Genomic DNA, 22412 nt, shown 5'->3' on the forward strand with positions numbered 1-22412 from the left:
TAGAGGGAGCTGGGGGCATTCTCCATGGACAGAGCAGAGCATACAGCAAGGTTCAGCAGCCCGGAAGTACTGTATACAAACCATGTGATACGTCATCAGCCACAGCTGCAGAGCTAGCTAGGAAGGCTGCTTGGTGTGAGTAGATGCTGCTGGTTAGCCTGTAATAGCTCAGAGCACAGATCTCTGTGTAAGTGCTGCATCTGGAGATCTGCACCTGTCTAGTGATCAGTCTCGTGAGTGACCCTGATCAGCTACATTGCTGGTGACATGCTAATGAGATCTGCAGGCTTCCACATAGGGGCTCATTCACTAGGAACACAACATTAAGGATGGGAAGGCATTTTGGCTCCAATAGTGGCTGGTTGTGTCACTCTACTGAAAATCAATAATAACTTTTTTTTTTTTTTACAATATTTATAAATGATTAAGCCAGTGTGTGCCCATTGGAAAATCTTTCCTCTCCCTGATTAACATTCTGAAATGTATCACGAGAGGTGACATCCTAAGTGCTGTCAGGTGCCGCTCTCTGGAATTATTATGTAGTATTTATATAGCGCTGACATATCACGCAGCGCTGTACAGAGTATATTGTCTTGTCACTTAACTGTCCCTTCAGAGGGGCTCACAATCTAATCCCTGCCATAGTCACATGTCTATGGATGTAACATGTTGTGTATGTATTGTAGTCTAGGGCCAATTGTAGGCGAAAGCCGAATAATTTCTCTGTATGGTTTTGGGATGTGGGAGGAAACCAGAGTTCCCAGAGGAAACCCACACAGACACGGGGAGAACATACAAACTCTGTGCAGATAGTGCCCTGGCTGGGATTTGAACTGGGGTCAACACTCGCCACGGGTGTGCTAACCACTACGCCACTGTGCTGCCCATTTCTATACTCCATGTTCCAAATCCAGTAGAAAATATCTGGTCTCCCTGAACGCTCCGGGAGGAGAATTCCGCTTAGCTAAACAGCCTAGGCTATGACATCACTGGGAGGGCAAGGTTACAGGCCAATAGACAGCAATACTGTATATACATATAGGAAGTGTTTCTAGTGCTGTGAAACCAAGATTATGTAAAACTGTGTATCCTGAATAATTGACTACATTCTGCTATATACACTTCCTCTTTAGCGATACGTTCACAGGGACAGTCCAGCCACCAAGCAGTCACTTGCTGTATAAAGAGCAGAGCACTGTTGCATGTCACATCAGATGGGCATTTTGCTAACAGCTCAGATATGATGTATTCCAGGCAGCTAAAGCATATATGTCTAGCCATTCTATCGAAGTCTAGTGGCTCTATGCCACTTTCTCCCAGTCCTCCCTCTGGCTATGGAGGAGGGCTTCTCTACCACTGGATAGCTAGTGATAGAAGCCAGAGGAGGCGTGTCCTGGACCTCCACAGTGACACACTGTTGCATAGAGGCCTAGGTCCTGGAAGAAGTCAAATAACTGGCACTTTGGATTACACAAGAAGGTATTGATTGCCAAGGATTTTATACTGTGATAATAAAAAGAAGATGTAGCCGGCACCATCACTTGCTCTTTTACTTTTATTAAAAGACCGTCATTAGTATACAGATGACAAAGTATACAAGTAACAGCGACGTTTCGGAGCGTTCAGCCTGCTCCTTTTTCAAGCCATGACAGTCTCAATGTACTCCGTTTGTAATCACATATATATATATATACCACATCACATATTCAAACTACCCAATGACAGGCTTTCAAATCCTCTTAAGCCAATTCCCGTCCGTTATATCAAAAGCGGACCTAATGGGGAACTTGTGTACAAGTATATGGACCAATGGCGAGAGACACTCACCTGTGCCATGCGTCCGTCCCACCTGGCACACCGGCCTCGGTTCAGCCTCTGTGGGACGGACGCACGGCACAGGTGAGTGTCTCTCGCCATTGGTCCATATACTTGTACACAAGTTCCCCATTAGGTCCGCTTTTGATATAACGGACGGGGATTGGCTTAAAGGACTTCCGAGGCCAAAATTAATAAAATCACACTGTACCTTTTTATTATCAGAATCCACGGAGGACGTCCTGCCCGTCCTCCGCTCCGTTCCGCCATCAATGCAGGTTTTTCCGTTCCCCTATGGCTTGGCCCGACCCCACCGAACGGGTCGCATCGATTCCACCTGTAAGATGTCCGCCGCCATGCTCCGCGGCTGCGTAGTACGCTTTGCCGCTAGCGCGACTGCGCAGCCTATTGCCCGCCTTCCGCCGCGTATTAGGTCTCAGCATGCTCCCCAAGTATAGGGCAATAGGCTGCGCAGTTGTGCTAGCGGCAAAGCGTACTACTACTACGCGTACTACTACCATCTTACAGGTGGAATCGATGCGACCCGTTCGGTGGGGTCGGGCCAAGCCATAGGGGAACGGAAAAACCTGCATTGATGGCGGAACGGAGCGGAGGACGGGCAGGACGTCCTCCGTGGATTCTGATAATAAAAAGGTACAGTGTGATTTTATTAATTTTGGCCTCGGAAGTCCTTTAACAGGATATGAAAGCCTGTCATTGGGTAGTTTGAATATGTGATGTGGTATATATATGTGATTACAAACGGAGTACTTTGAGACTGTCATGGCTTGAAAAAGGAGCAGGCTGAACGCTCTGAAACGTCGCTGTTACTTGTATACTTTGTCATCTGTATACTAATGACGGTCTTTTAATAAAAGTAAAAGAGCAAGTGATGGTGTCGGCTACACCTTCTTTTCATCATCTGCTCAAGTGGTGATTGAGCCTGCCTGGGCACATCAGTTAGGACCTTCGTGGGGTAGTGCATTTCTTCAAGTTTCATACTGTGATAATAAAGAATGGCTGCTAGATTGATTTACATGTTTAGATGCCAGGAAGTCCATTTTAACCTATTGGCATTTTTTGTTTTGTTTTGTTTTGTACATGACTGTTTCTTTAGGTATGATCACTGAATTGATTTGATTGCAGGCACAACTAATCAAGCTTAGTAGAGTTACATGAACCCCATTAGTGCTCCTGAATATACCAATACATTGATTTGATGTACCCTTTTAATAGATGTTCATTAGATTCAGGGCTAGTTCACAGTGCTCGGTTGCGTTGTAGAATAATTCTGCATGCCATCGCTCTGTGCCCATGCAATACTATGGGCCTGTTCACAGTAATGCATTGTAACTGATCATGTTATTCCAACTCGCTGCATGCAGGCTTTGTCTTAAAGTACACCTGCAAAATAAATAAATAAAAAAACACAGCTGCTGGGGAGGGGATACTTACCTTGCCAATATTTACCTTCAGGGCTCCAGCACAGGCGCAGTAGAAGCTCTCCGCTTGGGCTCTGGCTGGGTTGCGGTAGGTAAATATTGCAGCACATGGAGTTCGGGGCTTCCAGCGATGGATGCTGGAGGCTTCACCTCCCGAGGTAAGTATCCCCCAATGGATGTTTATTTTTTCATTACAGATTCCCTTTAAAGTCTATGTCCAGTCTCCATTGCAGCTCACACTCATTATAATGTGTGCATTATGCAGCTGACCACAGTGAACCTAGCCTTAAGGTAGCCATACACTGGTCGATTTGTCGTCCGATTCGACCAACAGATAGATCCCTCTCTGATGGAATCTGATCAGAGAGGGATCGTATGGCTGCCTTTACTGCAAACAGATTGTGAATCGATTTCAGCCTGAAACCGATTCACCATGTGCTGAGCTGCCACTGTCGCCTGTCCCCCCCGCATACATTACCTGAAGCCTGGTCCCGGGCATCTCCTCCGCATCACCTCCCGGCTGGCATCTTCTCCGCATCACCTTCCGCATCACGACATCCGGCATCCGCGTATAACTTTCTGTCACTCCAGTGACAGCGGAAGTTGATATAGAGCGCCCTCTATTTGTACTTCCGCTGTCACTGCAGTGACACAGGAAGTTATACGCGGATGCCGGATGTCGTGATGCAGAGAAGATGCCAGCCGGGAGGTGATGCGGAGAAGATGCCGGGAGCCAGCTTCACTTAATGTATACCTGCGTCGATCGTACGCCGCTAGCGATGCGCTCCCTACCCGCGGGAGATCTACGGTAATTTCCCGCAGGGAGCGATCGACAGGATCGATCTATTTCGGGATGAAATAGATCGAAATTTAGCATTTAGCGTGAACGATGTGACAGCAGATTCGATCCCAGTGATGGAATCTGCTGTCAATCGGCGGGTAATCGGCCTAGTGTATGGCCAGCTTTAGTGTACTTATCAAATCTCATGTCTAGTCTACTAAATATCTGATGCTAATACTGCAATCTATACTGTACAATGAGTGGAAAATCAGGTAACTGTTCAATGCCTTCTAGGTATGGATTGTGTTTCAGGTCTAGTCCTTTGCATCTGTGAACATCCGATAAAATTCTGGCACAAATCTTGTCTGGATCCTCCGGAGGCTTCTTGTGTCTTCCGGTACACCGCCAGAGCTACAGGGACACTCTTTCTAAATGGCAACAGCGCTCCTCCATGCACGAGCATAGCCGTGCTGCACCCGTGCAAGTATAAAATATATATATATATATATATATATATATATATATATATATATATATATATATATTTTTTAAATATTGTTTCCTGCTTTCTTTTTCACCAGTTCAGCCTATCTGGACAAACTTGCTCGTCCAGATAGGCTCTGCTGCTGCCGCCGCATGGTGCGCGCGATCGGGAGCGCTCCCGCTGCCTGCCGCTAGCCCCCCGATCAGTGAATGGGAATATAATTCCCATTCACCGATCTAAGTCCCACGGGGCTCCCTATTTCACTTTTCAAAAATCTCAAATCTTTTCAAAGGACGACGGCTCAGCAGTGGCAAATTTTCTAGCATTGTAGTGACTTTTAGGGGTTTCAGGACTGGTGAGTTTGGGGCCCCTAGGCCAAAGAGGTCATAGCCTAGGGTCACAAAAGCTTGTTTTTTTGGCAATGATGGCGGTGACGAACGTAAATCCCCGCCATGTCCGTTAGCAAAGTCTGAAGCTCACGACATGTCAGATGCAGGTAGAAGGCATATTGTTGTACTTGCACTCCAACGTTGGATTCCCTACATCTCTGCAAACCAGAGTTATGGGGGTGCTAAAATCTCCCATAGGCTTTCATTGGGGCCTAGGTTATGAGGGTACAAAAGCGCAGGTTTCTGCCGAACGGTATGGCTGAGCGACTCCAAATTTTCAGGCTTTGTACGGAGTTTAAGGGGGCTCTGGGCTGGTGAGTTTCAGGCCCTTACCTTACCGTTCGGCAGAAACCTGCGCTTTTCCCTTTTCCTCTTGTTCCCACTGTTCTTTTTAACATTCCCAGCAATGTTGGTGTTTCTAGCTTTTAAGGGGGCTTTGCTATTAACCGCTAAAGTCGGCAGGGGGTTAATTTTTCCACGGTCAGAAGGAGAATTTTAAAATCGATTTTCTCAAAGACTATAAGGTCTTTTGAAAAAAACAAATTCCCTCTTGTAGTCACTGCCCTCCTCTACATACCCTGCAAATTTGGTGTTTTTGCTATGTAAGGGGACTTTGCTATTAACCGCTAAAGTCGGCGGCATTAAAGTCTATGGGAAAAATGCAAACCAAACTTTTTTGAAAAAAACTTGTGGTTCACCGCAAACGCGAACCACCGAAGTTCGCCGGGAACCGTTCGCCGGCGAAACGTTCGGGCCATCTCTACTGGGGACAGCCGTGTCACATGGCTGTCCCCCTGGGAGACATAAGAGTGATCGGCTGTCATAGGCTGATGCCTATGACAGCTGATCATGATGATTGGCTGGCGGTCCTTAAAAAAAAAATGTCATTTATTAGAAAAATAAAGAAATAGAGAGATTTGTTAGTGGGCAGAAAAGGGGGGGGGGGGGGGGAGTCACTTGTGTGCTGTGTTGTGTGGCCATGCAGCAAGCCCTTAAAGCTGCAGTGGCTTAATTCATAAAAAACAGCCTGGTCTTTAGGGTGGTATAAGCCCATGGTCCTTAAGTGGTTAAAGAACAACTGACCTGAGAGCAATATTGAGGCTGCCATATTTATTTTGTTTTAAACTATTCCAGTTGCCTGGCTGTATTGCTGATCTTTCATGCATCAGTGGTGGCTGAATCACACATCTGAAACAAGCATGCAGCAAATGCAGTCATACATAAAGGGCCACTATTGCAAAGAAAAACTTGTGTACACATACTTATAAGAAGTACCGTATTTTTCAGACCATAAGACGCTCCGGACCATAAGACGCACCTGGGTTGACAAAATTCAGGGAAAAAAACTTGGTGCTAAACTTGGTGCGTCCATGGTGCAGGGGCGTCTTGTGCATCTTCTCCCCTCAATCCCCCCAATTATCTCCCCTTGTATCTCGTGTCCTTTTCTGTCCCTCCTGTGTCTCCTCTGTTCCCGTGTCTCTTCTGTCTCACAGAAGACCCACCTCCATTGCCTTCCATGTCCTCCTCTGTCTCCCTGTTTCTCCTCTGCCCCCTGTGTCTCTTCTTCCTCCCTGTGTGTTTTTTGCCCCCACCCCTGTCTCTTCTGTTCGCCTGTGTTTCCTCTGCCTCCCCCTGAGTTTCAATGGTCTGGTGTTTCCTCTGTTCCGTGTCCTCTTCCCCCACGTCTCTTATACCCCCTTATTCCTGTGTTTTCCCCCCTTCTGTGTCCCCATGTCACCTGGTCCAGGTGTCCTGTGAGATACTCACATCTCTTATGTTGCCATGTGTATCCTCAGTGGCCTGTGTTGCGTGTCCCTGTGTCCTCCTCCCCGTATCTTCATGTCCCCATGTGTGTAGTGCCCTGTGCACCTGTCTCCGTGTCTGTCTTCCTTCCCCCATGCCCGTTATGTCTGTTCCTCTTTTGCCCTCCGGTCCCCATGTCGCCTGGTCCGGGTGTCCTGTCAGATACTCACCAATCAGCTGAAGATGAAGAGGAGTCCCGCGGCGAGATGCAGCTTCACAGGACTTTCTTCAGCCAGCGCCGCTCGGCCAATCAGATGGAGATGCTGCAAAACATCCATCCAATCACCGCCGCCTTCTATGATAACAGGACTCGATGGTTCCGGAGGCGGGACCAAAGCGCTATTATTGAGCCAGGGATTGGATGGACGTTTTGCAGCATCTGATTGGCCGCGCGGCGCTGGCTCAGTTCTGTGAAGCTGGATACAAACACGCGAATCTGCATCTCATCGCGGGACTCCTCTTAATCTTCAGCCCGGACACGAACACATGAATCAGCCTGGACACGATCGCGTGAATCTGCATCTTGTCGCGGGACTACTCTTCAACTGATTGGTGAGTATCTGACAGGACACCCGGACCAGGAGACCCTGGGACCGGAGGGCAAAAGAGGAACAGACATAACGGGCGTGGGGGAAGGGGAACACGGAGACAGGTGCGCAGGGCACTACACACATGGGGACACGTAGATACAGGGAGGAGGGCACAGGGGCCACTGAGGTCACATGGGGGATATGAAGAGAAAGTGATAGAGGACACGGAGATGGGACACAAGCGGCAGACCCATCCACTTATGGGGAGCACCTTCGGACCATAAGACGCAGGGACTTCCCCCCCCCCCCACACTTTTGGGGGAGAAAAAGTGCGTCTTATGGTCTGAAAAATACGGTATATTTCTACCAGATTAAAATGCACTATAAATTACTTTTCTCCTATGCTGCTTTAGCTTACAGTAAGCAGGAACAATCTGACAGATTTTGGACAAATCCATCTCCTCATGGGGGGGGGGGGGGGGGGTTCTTATCTCCTTTCTTGTCGTCAAAAGCAATCCCTGTAAAGAATCTGTACAAAGATACTTGCCAGCCTCCCTTATCACAACACACTATTTTAGAAGTTGGACTGACCGACTGATGTTCAATAAGTGCTTGTGAAAATAAAAAAAACTCTGAGAATCCCCCATAAAAAGATGGACTAGTTCCAAAACTGTTTGCTTTTTACTGGCTTATGAAAGCAGCAGGAATATGAGATATAACTAATATATAGCACATTTGAATGTCATGGAGAAATGTACTTGTATGCAAACACGAGTATTTTAAATGTAAACATTTTTCACAATGGTGGTCCTTTAACCCTCCTGGCGGTTTGCTAAAAATCCGCCAGGGGGCAGCAAATGCGTTTTTTTAATTTTTTTTTCTTTTTCATGTAGCGAGACAAAGTCTCGCTACATGATAGCCGCTGCTCAGCGGCATCCCCCCAGCCCCTCCGATCGCCGGAGATCAGGAGATCCCGTTCAAAGAACGGGATCTTCTGCAGGGCTTTCCCCGTCGCCATGGCGACGGGCGAGATGACGTCACTGACGTCATCGACGTCGTGACGTCAAAGGGGACTCCGATCCACCCCACATCGCTGCCTGGCACCGATTGGGTCTGGGGGGGGGGGGTTTGGGGCGGCCGTGGCGTAACGAATAGCGGCGGGTAGCGGCGGCGATCACATTGCACACGCAGCTCGCAAAGTGCTAGCTGCGTGTAGCAAAAAAAAATTATACAAATCGGCCCAGTGGGGCCTGAGCGGTGTCTTCCGGCAGCATAGCCCGTGCTCAGCACGGGCTTACCGCCAGGAAGGTTAAAGGGACCCTTAGATCAGGTTCAAAACGGAATTTGAACTTACCTGGGGCTTCCACCAGCCCCCATAGCCCGCAAGGTCCCCCAGGGTCCTTCTGACTACTCTCCTGGTCACGCTGGCACCGCGCACACCACGCATCATCATGCCAGCTGGCGTGAGAGTCCTGTGCATGCACGGTTCTCTGAGACTGAAGCGCGCATGCACAGGACTAACGCCGGCCGGGGTGATGGTGTGCGGTGGGGGTGTGCATGGCCAACTTGTGTATTGGCACTGTGTATTGACCTGAGGAAGTGGCCAGTACCTGTGAAACGCGTTGTCTGTCTGTGTTTTAAATAATAAAAAAAATTCCAGTTGAACTGGTGTCCTATCTTCTGGAGATGTAAGAGAACACCTCACTTTTATGATTTATTTTTTATTTTTTTATATTTTATCCTATAATTTGGCCGTCTCCATCTCGGCTACTAGTGGGGTCATCACCTATGTTTCTCTTATAACCCCCAGAAAACCTGGAGGTTACATTCAGGGCTGTGGAGTCGGTACAAAATTCATCCGACTTCAGGTACCCAAATTTGCTCTGACTCCTCGACTCTGATTCCTTAGTCTAATTTTTACAAAGGCTATAGATTTGGTACAAAAATCACCTGACTCCGACTCCTCAGTTTATGAAACCACCGACTCCGACTCCAGGTACCCAAAATTGCTCCGACTCCGATTCCACAGCCCTGGTTACATTGCTATATTGTAGTTCTTGTCTATATGCCATAATAAATGTTTCACCATCTTGTTACAAGACCCCTTAACACCTTGTTTTGTGGTATGGAGACATTGTCTGGGGCATGTGACATTGCCTATTTAGGTTTGGAGTTGCTATAGCTATTGGGCAGAACCATGTATTGAATTGTTTATTCATAGAATATAGCATTGTTTTTAGCTTTCATTGATACTGGCCATTATTTCTGTGAATGACAGATTCCCAAACTAAATAAGGAAACCGTTCGTATGAGAGACCCACAGCGTGTGCAGGAACTAATCGTGGCGCTACAGAATGGAGGAGATCGGAAATTACAGGTAGGTTTTGCTGAAGGATGAAAATGTACCTGTGTTTCCCTGAAAATTAGCCCTCCCTCGAAAATAAGCCTTAGTTGTATACACATAGAAAATCGAACACTATGCTAGTGTAAGGGGCGGTGTGCAATCTCTTACCGCACCTCCCTTGTGGCTGCATCCCTCTCTGTTCATCTGTAAACAGCTCCGGTATCCTAACATGGTCGCCGCCCTTTGACCTGGTCACACTCACAAGTCTGCACAAAACAGGAAGTAAAATATAATGCACTCATAAGACTTGATTCACTAAGCTGTGCTGCTATAGCATTTGTCACTACAGTGTGCTGCTTTGGCAGCCCAGCTTAGTTATTCAAGCCCATACAGCTTATCTGGTTTACTGTAGTGACACATACATCCTACAGGGTGGGCGGTTCCTCCATCCATAAGGATTCTGACATGCATACGCAGAGTTGGGAATACTCATTCATTTCTTTCTGGTATCTTTTTCTGCAGGTCATTTCTGACTTTGACATGACACTGAGCCGCTTCCAGTACAATGGTGAAAGGAGTCCCACCTGCTATAGTGAGTATGCAGCTGTTGCCCCCTACTGGTCTGCTGTGACATTCCCTGGATAATAACGCTGCCGGCCATCTTATCCCATCTCTCCTACACAGATATTATTGACAACAGCAAGATGGTTACTGAGGAGTGCAGGAAGAAGGTGGGTGGAAGAATTATACAGAATACTCCCAGCAGCTAATAACTAGTGCTTACTTTTATTTGTGTTGTCAGCATGAAAACAAGATTCTAATAGGTTGCAGCACTAATGTTTCTCTATCCCGAACAACCCTAACTGCAGGTCAGCTTTTGCTGCAATGCAGAGGCTGGTGTGTTGTCAGGTGGGTGTGGCCTTGCATACATGGCCACACCCCTGCCCACACATGTAACTGCAAGCCAGCCTCTGCTCCAATAAGGAATGTGTGGGGTAAACAATTCTTTACTTGAAGGGGGACTTTGAGTTGCATATTCCACTTCCCTCTATTATGGTTGTTCATAACTAACCACACAGAGGTTTCTCTGCAATAGCAAGGCACTCCCAGGTCATAGCATGCTGTGCGTTATTGAGTAGTTTGCACCATCCCCTATAGAAATGAGACGTACCATATACCGAAAGTTTAGGTGTAAGGTACGTATTCTCTATGTGTGCAGTAGAGGTAAGGGACTCGATCACAATAACACTTTCCTTCCTTAGCATCCAGTGAGCAGTGCTTAGATTAGGACTGCCCCACCTATGTAAAGCACGCTGATGTGAGATTAATATGGAGGATGACATTATTACTTTCTTGTAAACCATGTAAATGACTTGGCTGTGCTATTCTCTGCCTCTAATACCTGGAGGGCTCGTTCACACTGGGGGCGTTTTTGGCCTTTTTTCAAGCACAGGCGATTTTTAAAACCGCCCACAAAATGATTGTGCAATGAATCTCTATGAGACGGTTCATATCAGCGCGTTTCGTGCGCTGTGCATGCAGCAAAGCGGCGCCTGGTCCATTTTTGGGGCGATTTTGCCTCAATGGAAGGTATAGGAAAAATGCAAACGCTCACAAAATCGCTTTGTGCAGCAATTGCGTTCATGTTTTTAAGAATAAATTATATTATTCTTTTCCAGGTCAAAGAGTTCACTTCCTAACTTGCGTCACGGAGTGAATTAAAAAAGCATTCAGGAAAAGCGCTTAGTAAAGCACTTTTCCCAAAAACGCAATGCCCACCCAAGCGCCGGGAATCAAAAAAGAAAAATTGCACCAAAAAAAAGCCCAGCGCTTACGTGAGCGGAACGCAATGTGAATGAGGCCTTAAAGGGAAGGTCCAGGCAAAAAAATAAAGAGAAATCAGCTTCCTCCAGCCCCTTGCAGCTGTCCTGTGCCCTCGCCGCAGCTCCGGTGGCTCCCGATCTCCTCCGGTGCGAGGTCGGCATCTACCTGCGCACCAATGTCCGGCGCATGGAATTGCACTGATGTGATCCGGATTGTGTTGCGCAGGCGCAGAATCCTGCGCAGTACAGTTCAGATGACGTCAGCGCGACTACATGAGACGCACGATGGAGTGCAGCTAGGCCTCTGAGACCGGAGAGGAGCCCAGGCCACCAGTGGGGAGCGGAGCTGCGGCGAGGGCACAGTACGGCTGCCAGGGGCTGGAGGAAGCCCGAGGTAAGTTGATTTTTGTTTATTTGATTAGCCTGGATGTGTCCTTTAAAGAGAAACCGTAAGGGTCCCTTCACACTTAAAAGCGAAAAACGCCGACGATTACCGCCTGCGTTTTGCGGGAGTGATTTTTAATGCAGAAAAATCACTGGACACTGCAGCAATTTTTCTGTGATCGCGTTTAGCGCTTCTATAGCACTGAAATGCGATTGCCAGGAAATCGCCTGAAAATGGTGCAGGCTACATGTTTGCGCTTGGCGATTTGCATTAGTCGCTGGCGAAACGCTCAAGTGTGAATGGGCCCTAACCAAGAATTGAACTTCATCTCAATCAGTAGCTGATACCCCCTTTCCCATGAGAAATCTATTCCTTTTCTCAAATGGATCATCAGGGGGCGCTGTATGGCTGATTTTGTGGTGAAAACCCTCCCACAGTGTGATGTCAGTTCCTCACAGCACTGAGATACTGACATCACACCGTGGGAACCTTGTTGCATTGTGAGAAATAACATGTCATATGATGCCATAGTCGCCATGTATATTGCCGCTGGAAAGTGTGATCGGGTGAGTTACCATCAAATCTCTTCCAGCGCACACTTTCTCCAGAGGGAGGAAGACAGAAACTGTTGCTAATCTTCCGATTAACTTATCTGTATGCTTTGGTACGTGTGAGGAAACCGGGGTGCCCATGCTCCTGATAAGCAAATGGTGAGGTTTGCACAGGAGTGGGAATGTTTCTCTCCAAGCTGTGCCCCTTTCTCTCTTAGCTCCGCCTCTTTATCTCCCATCTCCGCCTTCCTCTCTCCCAGCTGCGCCTTCTTCTGTCCCAGCTGGTCCCCTTTCTCTCCCAGCTCCGCCCCTTTCTCTTCCCACTCCGCTACATTCTCACCCTGCTGTGCCCCTTTCTCTCCCAGCTGCACCTTCTTCTGTCACAGCTGGTCCCCTTTCTCTCCAAGCTGCGCCCCTTTCTCTCTTAGCTCCGCCTCTTTATCTCCCAGCTCCACCCTCTTCTCTCCCAGCTGTGCCTCCTTCTGTCCCGGCTAAGCCCCTTACTTTTCCAGCTCTGCCCAATTCTCAACACTCTGCCTTCTTCTCTCCAAGCTGCGCCCCTTTCTCTCTTAGTTCTGCCTCTGTCTCCAAGCTGTGCCCCTTAGCTCCGCCTCTTTATCTCCCAGCTCCACCCTCTTCTCTCCCAGCTGCTCCATCTTCTCTCCCAGCCGTGCCTTCTTCTGTCCCGGCTGCGCCCCTTACTTTTCCAGCTCCGCCCAATTCTCAACACGGTGCGCTTTCTTCTCTCCAAGCTGCGCCCCTTTATCTCCCAGCTCCAATCTTTCTCTACCAGCTCCACCCCTTTCTCTCCCAGCTCCGCCCCTTATCTCCCAGCTGCGCCTCCTTCTGTCCCAGCTGCGCCCCTTTCTCTTCCAGCTCCGCTTCATTCTCCACACGGTGCGCCTTTTTCTCTCCAAACTGCGCCCTTTTCCACGGACATCCGCACATTTTGCAAATTGGGGCATCTTCCCCCCCTGAACAACCTCCAGCCACCCCCCCCCCCCCAGCTGTCCCCACTGCCAGGCAGGAGCAGTGTAGTGTCAGGCCTCCAATCAGCCAGCAACCACTAGAGCAGGAGATAGGACCTAGCAGACACCGCACTGATATGCGGAAGTGACATCACTTCCGCATATGCAGCTGGTGTTCGCGAGTTCTGTGCGCCCGCTCTAACTGGTCGACGGCTCATACTGAGGTCAAGCTTCATTACAAATTTGATTTGAAGTGGCTTTTTCACTGGAAATCCCATGCCTGTCAGGAAGTTAAAAAAAAAAAAGCGCATTGAAAAGCGCTTATAAAAGCGCAAATCGCCCTGAAAGCGCTGAGGAAAGCACTTACAAAAGCTCTCACAAAAGCGCTCAGCGATTGTGATTCCACTGGCAATTTATAATGTGAACAAGGCCTAAGTGTGAGGCTGGGCGCACACATAGCAGAAACGCTAGAAATGCGTAAATGCGTAAGGGCTACAAAATTTGCATAAACCTGCAGCAACACAGAATTATTTGCATCTCATTGACCATCCCTACTAGTGACACAACTACACATCGGGCTCTTACAGCATACAAGTTATTTAAAAGGACCCTGAGCTCTGAATAAAAATGAAATTTGGACTTACCTGGGACTTCCTCCAGCCCCCCGTAATCCGTGTGGTCTCCCGGCATTCTCCGGGTCCCCAGGCTCTGGTAATCTGGTGACTGAAGTTGCTTGTGCTTCTCCCCACACACGTTGCACACCATCACGTCAGCTGGCGTAAGAGTCCTGCGAGGTTCAGTCTTAGAGAACCGTGCATGCGCAGGTCTCTTATGCCCACCAGCATGATGAGACACGGTGGGGTGACTTCAGCTGAAGTCGTCAGATTACCGGGACCAGGAGGACGCTGGGGGACCTCCCAGGCTACAGGGGGCTGGAGGGAGCCTCAGGTAAGTCCAAATTTCATTTTTATTCAGAGCTCAGGGTTCTTTTAATATGCATAAAAGATTACTGTGTATACAAATATATTGTCACAATCAGATAGGTGTATATCCCATTTTATAAATATGGTGACTGCTTTATTGCAGCAGGACAAGTAACTTGTTTTTTGATTGCTTTATTTCATTTTTGTGGACTAAGCACTGCTATCACTGTATATATTTATTTATGATAAATTATTTATGATGACTTGTTATCTGAAAAATAGAACATCTTATCAGTTTTTTCTCTTTTAATTACAGTTTAAATGTATTAGGACTCCAGGTACCCAAATCTGCTCCGACTCCACAGCCCTGAACGTTACTGAAGAAAATGAGCACATTTTCAGTCACTGAAGATTTGAAGGTTGCATGTGAGGTAAACAACCAGATGATACTTATTACACATACACGCAGCTCCCTGCCCCACCGCTGACCTGCTCCACAGCTGGTAAGTGAAACTTACCGAGCAGGGCTTAGAGAATTGAAGCATGTTTGATTAGTAAATTACCAAACTTCTGCCTCATGCGGAAAATCTTTACTGAATTTGGAAAAAAAAAGTGTAAAATACCAAATGAGGGCCTTTACCGACCAAAATTATTTTACCAAACTGCCCTTTGTGAATAGAGCCCTTTGATATGCCAAAGTGTCAGGAATGTTTTAACCTCCAAAAATCAGCTAGTAAGAGCTGAAATAGCTGACACTGGTGAGAAGATGACCTGCAATAATCAGCTGATCAGACATGAAATATCTGACACTGGTAAGAAGCATATTAATATGCTAATTGTGAAATGTTTTAACCTGCAAAAATCAGCTTGTCAGTGCTGAAATATTTGACACTGGTGAGAAGACGTATTGAAATGCTGAGTGTGGGAAATGGTTTGACCTGCAAATATCTGGTGAGAAGACATATTGAAATGCTGAGTGTGGGAAATGGTTTGACCTGCAAATATCAGCTTGTCAGTGCTGAAATATTTGACACTGGTGAGAAGACATTGAAATGCTGAGTGTGGGAAATGGTTTGACCTGCAAATATCAGCTTGTCAGTGCTGAAATATTTGACACTGGTGAGAAGACATGTTGAAATGCTGAGTGTGGGAAATGTTTGACCTGCAAATATCAGCTTGTCAGTGCTGAAATATTTGACACTGGTGAGAAGACATATTGAAATGCTGAGTGTGGGAAATGGTTTGACCTGCAAATATCAGCTTGTCAGTGCTGAAATATTTGACACTGGTGAGAACTGAGAAGACATATTGAAATGCTGAGTGTTGGAAATGTTTTGACCTGCAAATATCAGCTTGTCAGTGCTGAAATATTTGACACTGGTGAGAAGACATGTTGAAATGCTGAGTGTGGGAAATGGTTTGACCTGCAAATATCAGCTTGTCAGTGCTGAAATATTTGACACTGGTGAGAACTGAGAAGACATATTGAAATGCTGAGTGTTGGAAATGTTTTGACCTGCAAATATCAGCTTGTCAGTGCTGAAATATTTGACACTGGTGAGAACTGAGAAGACATATTGAAATGCTGAGTGTTGGAAATGTTTTGACCTACAAATATCAGCTTGTCAGTGCTGAAATATTTGACACTGGTGAGAAGACATGTTGAAATGCTGAGTGTGGGAAATGGTTTGACCTGCAAGTATCAGCTTGTCAGTGCTGAAATATTTGACACTGGTGAGAAGACATATTAAAATGCTGAGTGTGGGAAATGGTTTGACCTGCAAATATCAGCTTGTCAGTGCTGAAATATTTGACACTGGTGAGAAGACATGTTGAAATGCTGAGTGTGGGAAATGGTTTGACCTGAAAATATCAGCTTGTCAGTGCTGAAATATTTGACACTGGTGAGAACTGAGAAGACATATTGAAATGCTGAGTGTGGGAAATGTTTTGACCTGCAAATATCAGCTTGTCAGTGCTGAAATATTTGACACTGGTGAGAACTGAGAAGACATATTAAGATGCTGAGTGTTGGAAATGTTTTGACCTGCAAATATCAGCTTCTCAGTGCTGAAATATTTGACACTGGTGAGAAGACATGTTGAAATGCTGAGTGTGGGAAATGATTTGACCTGCAAATATCAGCTTGTCAGTGCTGAAATATTTGACACTGGTGAGAAGACATGTTGAAATGCTGAGTGTGGGAAATGGTTTGACCTGCAAATATCAGCTTGTCAGTGCTGAAATATTTGACACTGGTGAGAAGACATATTGAAATGCTGAGTGTGGGAAATGGTTTGACCTGCAAAAATCAGCTTGTCAGTGCTGAAATATTTGACACTGGTGAGAAGACATGTTGAAATGCTGAGTGTGGGAAATGGTTTGACATGCAAATATCAGCTTGTCAGCGCTGAAATATTTGACACTGGTGAGAACTGAGAAGACATATTGAAATGCTGAGTGTTGGAAATGTTTTGACCTGCAAATATCAGCTTGTCAGTGCTGAAATATTTGACACTGGTGAGAACTGAGAAGACATATTGAAATGCTGAGTGTTGGAAATGTTTTGACCTGCAAATATCAGCTTGTCAGTGCTGAAATATTTGACACTGGTGAGAAGACATGTTGAAATGCTGAGTGTGGGAAATGGTTTGACCTGCAAATATCAGCTTGTCAGTGCTGAAATATTTGACACTGGTGAGAACTGAAAAGACATATTGAAATGCTGAGTGTTGGAAATGTTTTGACCTGCAAATATCAGCTTGTCAGTGCTGAAATATTTGACACTGGTGAGCAGACATGTTGAAATGCTGAGTGTGGGAAATGGTTTGACCTGCAAATATCAGCTTGTCAGTGCTGAAATATTTGACACTGGTGAGAACTGAGAAGACATATTGAAATGCTGAGTGTGGGAAATGTTTTGACCTGCAAATATCAGCTTGTCAGTGCTGAAATATTTGACACTGGTGAGAACTGAGAAGACATATTAAAATGCTGAGTGTTGGAAATGTTTTGACCTGCAAATATCAGCTTGTCAGTGCTGAAATATTTGACACTGGTGAGAAGACATGTTGAAATGCTGAGTGTGGGAAATGGTTTGACCTGCAAATATCAGCTTGTCAGTGCTGAAATATTTGACACTGGTGAGAAGACATGTTGAAATGCTGAGTGTGGGAAATGATTTGACCTGCAAATATCAGCTTGTCAGTGCTGAAATATTTGACACTGGTGAGAAGACATGTTGAAATGCTGAGTGTGGGAAATGGTTTGACCTGCAAATATCAGCTTGTCAGTGCTGAAATATTTGACACTGGTGAGAAGACATATTGAAATGCTGAGTGTGGGAAATGGTTTGACCTGCAAAAATCAGCTTGTCAGTGCTGAAATATTTGACACTGGTGAGAAGACATGTTGAAATGCTGAGTGTGGGAAATGGTTTGACATGCAAATATCAGCTTGTCAGCGCTGAAATATTTGACACTGGTGAGAACTGAGAAGACATATTGAAATGCTAAGTGTTGGAAATGTTTTGACCTGCAAATATCAGCTTGTCAGTGCTGAAATATTTGACACTGGTGAGAACTGAGAAGACATATTGAAATGCTGAGTGTTGGAAATGTTTTGACCTGCAAATATCAGCTTGTCAGTGCTGAAATATTTGACACTGGTGAGAAGACATGTTGAAATGCTGAGTGTGGGAAATGGTTTGACCTGCAAATATCAGCTTGTCAGTGCTGAAATATTTGACACTGGTGAGAACTGAAAAGACATATTGAAATGCTGAGTGTTGGAAATGTTTTGACCTGCAAATATCAGCTTGTCAGTGCTGAAATATTTGACACTGGTGAGCAGACATGTTGAAATGCTGAGTGTGGGAAATGGTTTGACCTGCAAATATCAGCTTGTCAGTGCTGAAATATTTGACACTGGTGAGAACTGAGAAGACATATTGAAATGCTGAGTGTGGGAAATGTTTTGACCTGCAAATATCAGCTTGTCAGTGCTGAAATATTTGACACTGGTGAGAACTGAGAAGACATATTAAAATGCTGAGTGTTGGAAATGTTTTGACCTGCAAATATCAGCTTGTCAGTGCTGAAATATTTGACACTGGTGAGAAGACATGTTGAAATGCTGAGTGTGGGAAATGGTTTGACCTGCAAATATCAGCTTGTCAGTGCTGAAATATTTGACACTGGTGAGAAGACATGTTGAAATGCTGAGTGTGGGAAATGGTTTGACCTGCAAATATCAGCTTGTCAGTGCTGAAATATTTGACACTGGTGAGAAGACATATTGAAATGCTGAGTGTGGGAAATGGTTTGTCCTGCAAAAATCAGCTTGTCAGTGCTGAAATATTTGACACTGGTGAGAAGACATATTGAAATGCTGAGTGTTGGAAATGTTTTGACCTGCAAATATCAGCTTGTCAGCGCTGAAATATTTGACACTAGTGAGAAGACATGGAAATTCTGAGTGTGGGAAATGGTTTGACCTGCAAATATCAGCTTGTCAGCGCTGAAATATTTGACACTGGTGAGAAGACATGGAAATGCTGAGCGCGGGAAATGGTTTGACTTGCAAATATCAGCTTCTCAGTGCTGAAATATTTGAAACTAGTGAGAAGACATGGAAATTCTGAGTGTGGGAAATGGTTTGACCTGCAAATATCAGCTTGTCAGTCCTGAAATATTTGACACTGGTGAGAAGACATATTGAAATGCTGAGTGTGGGAAATGGTTTGACCTGCAAATATCAGCTTGTCAGTGCTGAAATATTTGACACTGGTGAGAAGACATATTGAAATGCTGAGTGTGGGAAATGTTTTGACCTGCAAATATCAGCTTGTCAGTGCTGAAATATTTGACACTGGTGAGAAGACATGTTGAAATGCTGAGTGTGGGAAATGTTTTGACCTGCAAATATCAGCTTGTCAGTGCTGAAATATTTGACACTGGTGAGAACTGAGAAGACATATTGAAATGCTGAGTGTTGGAAATGTTTTGACCTGCAAATATCAGCTTGTCAGTGTTGAAATATTTGACACTGGTGAGAACTGAGACGACATATTGAAATGCTGAGTGTTGGAAATGTTTTGACCTGCAAATATCAGCTTGTCAGTGCTGAAATATTTGACACTGGTGAGAAGACATGTTGAAATGCTGAGTGTGGGAAATGTTTTGACCTGCAAATATCAGCTTGTCAGTGCTGAAATATTTGACACTGGTGAGAAGACGTATTGAAATGCTGAGTGTGGGAAATGGTTTGACCTGCAAATATCAGCTTGTCAGCGCTGAAATATTTGACACTAGTGAGAAGACATGGAAATGCTGAGTGTGGGAAATGGTTTGACCTGAAAATATCAGCTTGTCAGTGCTAAAATATTTGACACTGGTGAGAAGACATATTGAAATGCTGAGTGTGGGAAATGGTTTGACCTGCAAATATCAGCTTGTCAGTGCTGAAATATTTAACACTGGTGAGAAGACATATTGAAATGCTGAGTGTTGGAAATGTTTTGACCTGAAAATATCAGCTTGTCAGTGCTGAAATATTTGTTACTAGTGAGAAGACATGGAAATGCTGAGTGTGGGAAATGGTTTGACCTGCAAATATCAGCTTGTCAGTGCTGAAATATTTGACACTGGTGAGAAGACATATTGAAATGCTGAGTGTGGGAAATGGTTTGACCTGAAAATATCAGCTTGTCAGTGCTGAAATATTTGACACTGGTGAGAAAACGTATTGAAATGCTGAGTGTGGAAAATGGTTTGACCTGCAAATATCAGCTTGTCAGTGCTGAATCATATATCATACTGGTGAGAAGACATGGAAATGCTGAGTGTGGGAAATGGTTTGACCTGCAAATATCAGCTTGTCAGCGCTAAAATATTTGACACTAGTGAGAAGACATGGAAATGCTGAGTGTGGGAAATGTTTTGACCTGCAAATATAAGCTTGTCAGCGCTAAAATATTTGACACTGGCGAGAAGACATATTGAAATGCTGAGTGTGGGAAATGGTTTGACCTGCAAATATCAGCTTGTCAGTCCTGAAATATTTGACACTGGTGAGAAGACATATTGAAATGCTGAGTGTGGGAAATGTTTTGACCTGCAAATATCAGCTTGTCAGTGCTGAAATATCTGACACTGATGAGAATAATGAGAAGCTAATCAGACATGAAATACTGTATTTTCCGACGTATAAGACACACTTTTTCTCCCCCCAAAATGGGGAGGAAAAGTCCCTGCGTCTTATACGGCAAATGCAGGGAATACCCGACTTACCAACACCCGCAGATACGAACCGCGACCTGCCGCCACGTTGGGGATTCCCTGCATTAGCTCCCTGTGTGGTCCGCTTTCCTTCCCTGTGTAATTAGTGTGGCAGCGGCATGTGTGTATCAGAGTGGCCGCCAAGATCACTGCCTGGCTCCCCGTACGGTCAGCTTGCCCAATTTCCCCTCCCCGCATATGTGTGCTTCCCCCCCCCCCTTTCCCCCCGCTGGTGTGTCCCCTCCCCTCAGGTGTCAGCACAGCGACAGTCATACTTACTCCAGCCGCTCTCTGAGAATGCAGACCTGGTCTCCTCTCTGTCGCTCCTCTAATGATGGCTTCTGTACTACGCGTCATTGATGAAGATCACAAGTTAGCAGAAATTGATTTTTATTGTTTTTTTTCCCCACAAAGTGTCATTTTCCACTAACTTGTGACAAAAAATAAAATCTTCTATGAACTCACCATGCCTCTCAGTGAATACTTTGGGATGTCTTCTTTCCAAAATGGGGTCATTTGGGGGGTATTTATACTTTCCTGGAATTTTAGAACCTCATGAAACATGACAGGTGCTCAGAAAAGTCAGAGATGCTTCAAAATGGGAAAATTCACTTTTGGCACCATAGTTTGTAAACGCTATAACTTTTACCCAAACCAATAAATATACACTGAATGTTTTTTTTTTTTGTTTTGTTTTTTTATCAAAGGCCTGTAGCACAATAAATTTGGACAAAAATATACAGAAATTTTACTTTGACAAATTTTATCACAGAAAGTTAAAAAAAATAATTTTTTTGACAAAATTCATGTCTTTTTTGATGAATAAAAAGTAAAAATCGCAGCAGCAATCAAATAGCACTAAAAGAAAGCTGTATTAGTGACAAGAAAAGGAAGTAAAATTCATTTAGGTGGTAGGTTGTATGACTGAGCAATAAACCGTGAAAGCTGCAGTGGTCTGAATGGGAAAAAAAGGCTCCGGTCCCTAAAAGGCGAAAAGACTGTGGTCCTCAAGTGGTTAAGACACAATCACCTCTTCTCCTATATTTCCTCTGACAGGATTCTCACTTCAAAGGAAGGACTTATCTAGTGCTCTCCGTTATCTGAGGTATGTGATGTGCCCTGTTCCTCCCTCCAATGCAAATATCCCCATATCCCCGTGCTGTGCTCTGCAAGCCAACTACAGGGAGACTCAGCATTTACCGCAAAGCCTCTGCATTCTCCCTTCATGGTAGTTTTAAAAACGGGTCACCAGCCAGGAGTGTGAAGATCTGACTCCAAACTCTGCAAGCGCTCCTCTCTGCCTCAGATGCAGGTGTCCCGTGCTGTGCTCCATTCTCCTCCATTAACTCTGATGCAGGATGCAGGAAAGGGCACTCATCCTCTGTCCTGCTGGCAGCGCTCTGCATACACCGGAGGCGACCTTCTATAGTGAAAGGGTCCTGACTTGATGACCTCATCAAGTAAGGGCCCTTAAAGACACACTGCAGAAGATTGCCGTCACTGTAATGCAGAGCCGTTGGAGGGACAGAGCGCTGCTGCCTGCATCTTATATCAGAGGGACAGAGGAGAAAGGCGCACAACACAGGACACCTGCATCTGAGGCGGATAGGAGAGCGGTAGGGGGAAATCTTTATCGGTGGGAAGGGATCACAAAAGCTGCAACTTGTATCTCTCCAGGGGGGCCTGCTGGGGCCCGCCCCTTCCACTTAAAGGCGCCTGTAGGCACGTGCCTACAGTGCCTTATGGGAAATCCGGCCCTGTTGAAGGCAGATGCGTCAGGTGTGCCTAGTGTTGGCTCCCTTCCTGCAGGGAACCAACATGGTGAGCTGGGAACGGACATCCCTCTGCGAATGGGGGCCCATGGTTTGCCTGCTGGACAGGGCAATTTTCGATCTG

General features: G+C 45.7%; 1 protein-coding gene across 1 annotated transcript; it reads left to right on the plus strand.

Annotated features, from left to right (window-relative positions):
* The first annotated feature begins 48 nt into the window (after positions 1–48).
* LOC137525269 (7-methylguanosine phosphate-specific 5'-nucleotidase A-like) lies at positions 49–21628 on the plus strand. Its single transcript, XM_068246303.1, has 6 exons — positions 49–135; positions 9523–9621; positions 10111–10180; positions 10273–10319; positions 14555–14669; positions 21573–21628. The coding sequence occupies exons 2-5, from the start codon at positions 9553–9555 to the stop codon at positions 14645–14647; spliced, it is 279 nt and encodes a 92-aa protein (XP_068102404.1). The 5' UTR covers positions 49–135; positions 9523–9552; the 3' UTR covers positions 14648–14669; positions 21573–21628.
* Positions 21629–22412: the final 784 nt, after the last annotated feature.

The sequence above is a fragment of the Hyperolius riggenbachi genome, chromosome 7 (genome assembly GCF_040937935.1).
Source record: "Hyperolius riggenbachi isolate aHypRig1 chromosome 7, aHypRig1.pri, whole genome shotgun sequence".
NCBI lineage: Eukaryota > Metazoa > Chordata > Amphibia > Anura > Hyperoliidae > Hyperolius > Hyperolius riggenbachi.

Coding starts and splice junctions, on each gene's coding strand:
- LOC137525269 (XM_068246303.1), top strand. CDS start 9,553: ATGAGAGACCCACAGCGTGTGCAGGAACTAATCGTGGCGCTACAGAAT. Junction 9,622..10,110: donor GAGGAGATCGGAAATTACAG/GTAGGTTTTGCT, acceptor CTTTTTCTGCAG/GTCATTTCTGACTTTGACAT. Junction 10,320..14,554: donor CTGAGGAGTGCAGGAAGAAG/GTGGGTGGAAGA, acceptor TTTTAATTACAG/TTTAAATGTATTAGGACTCC.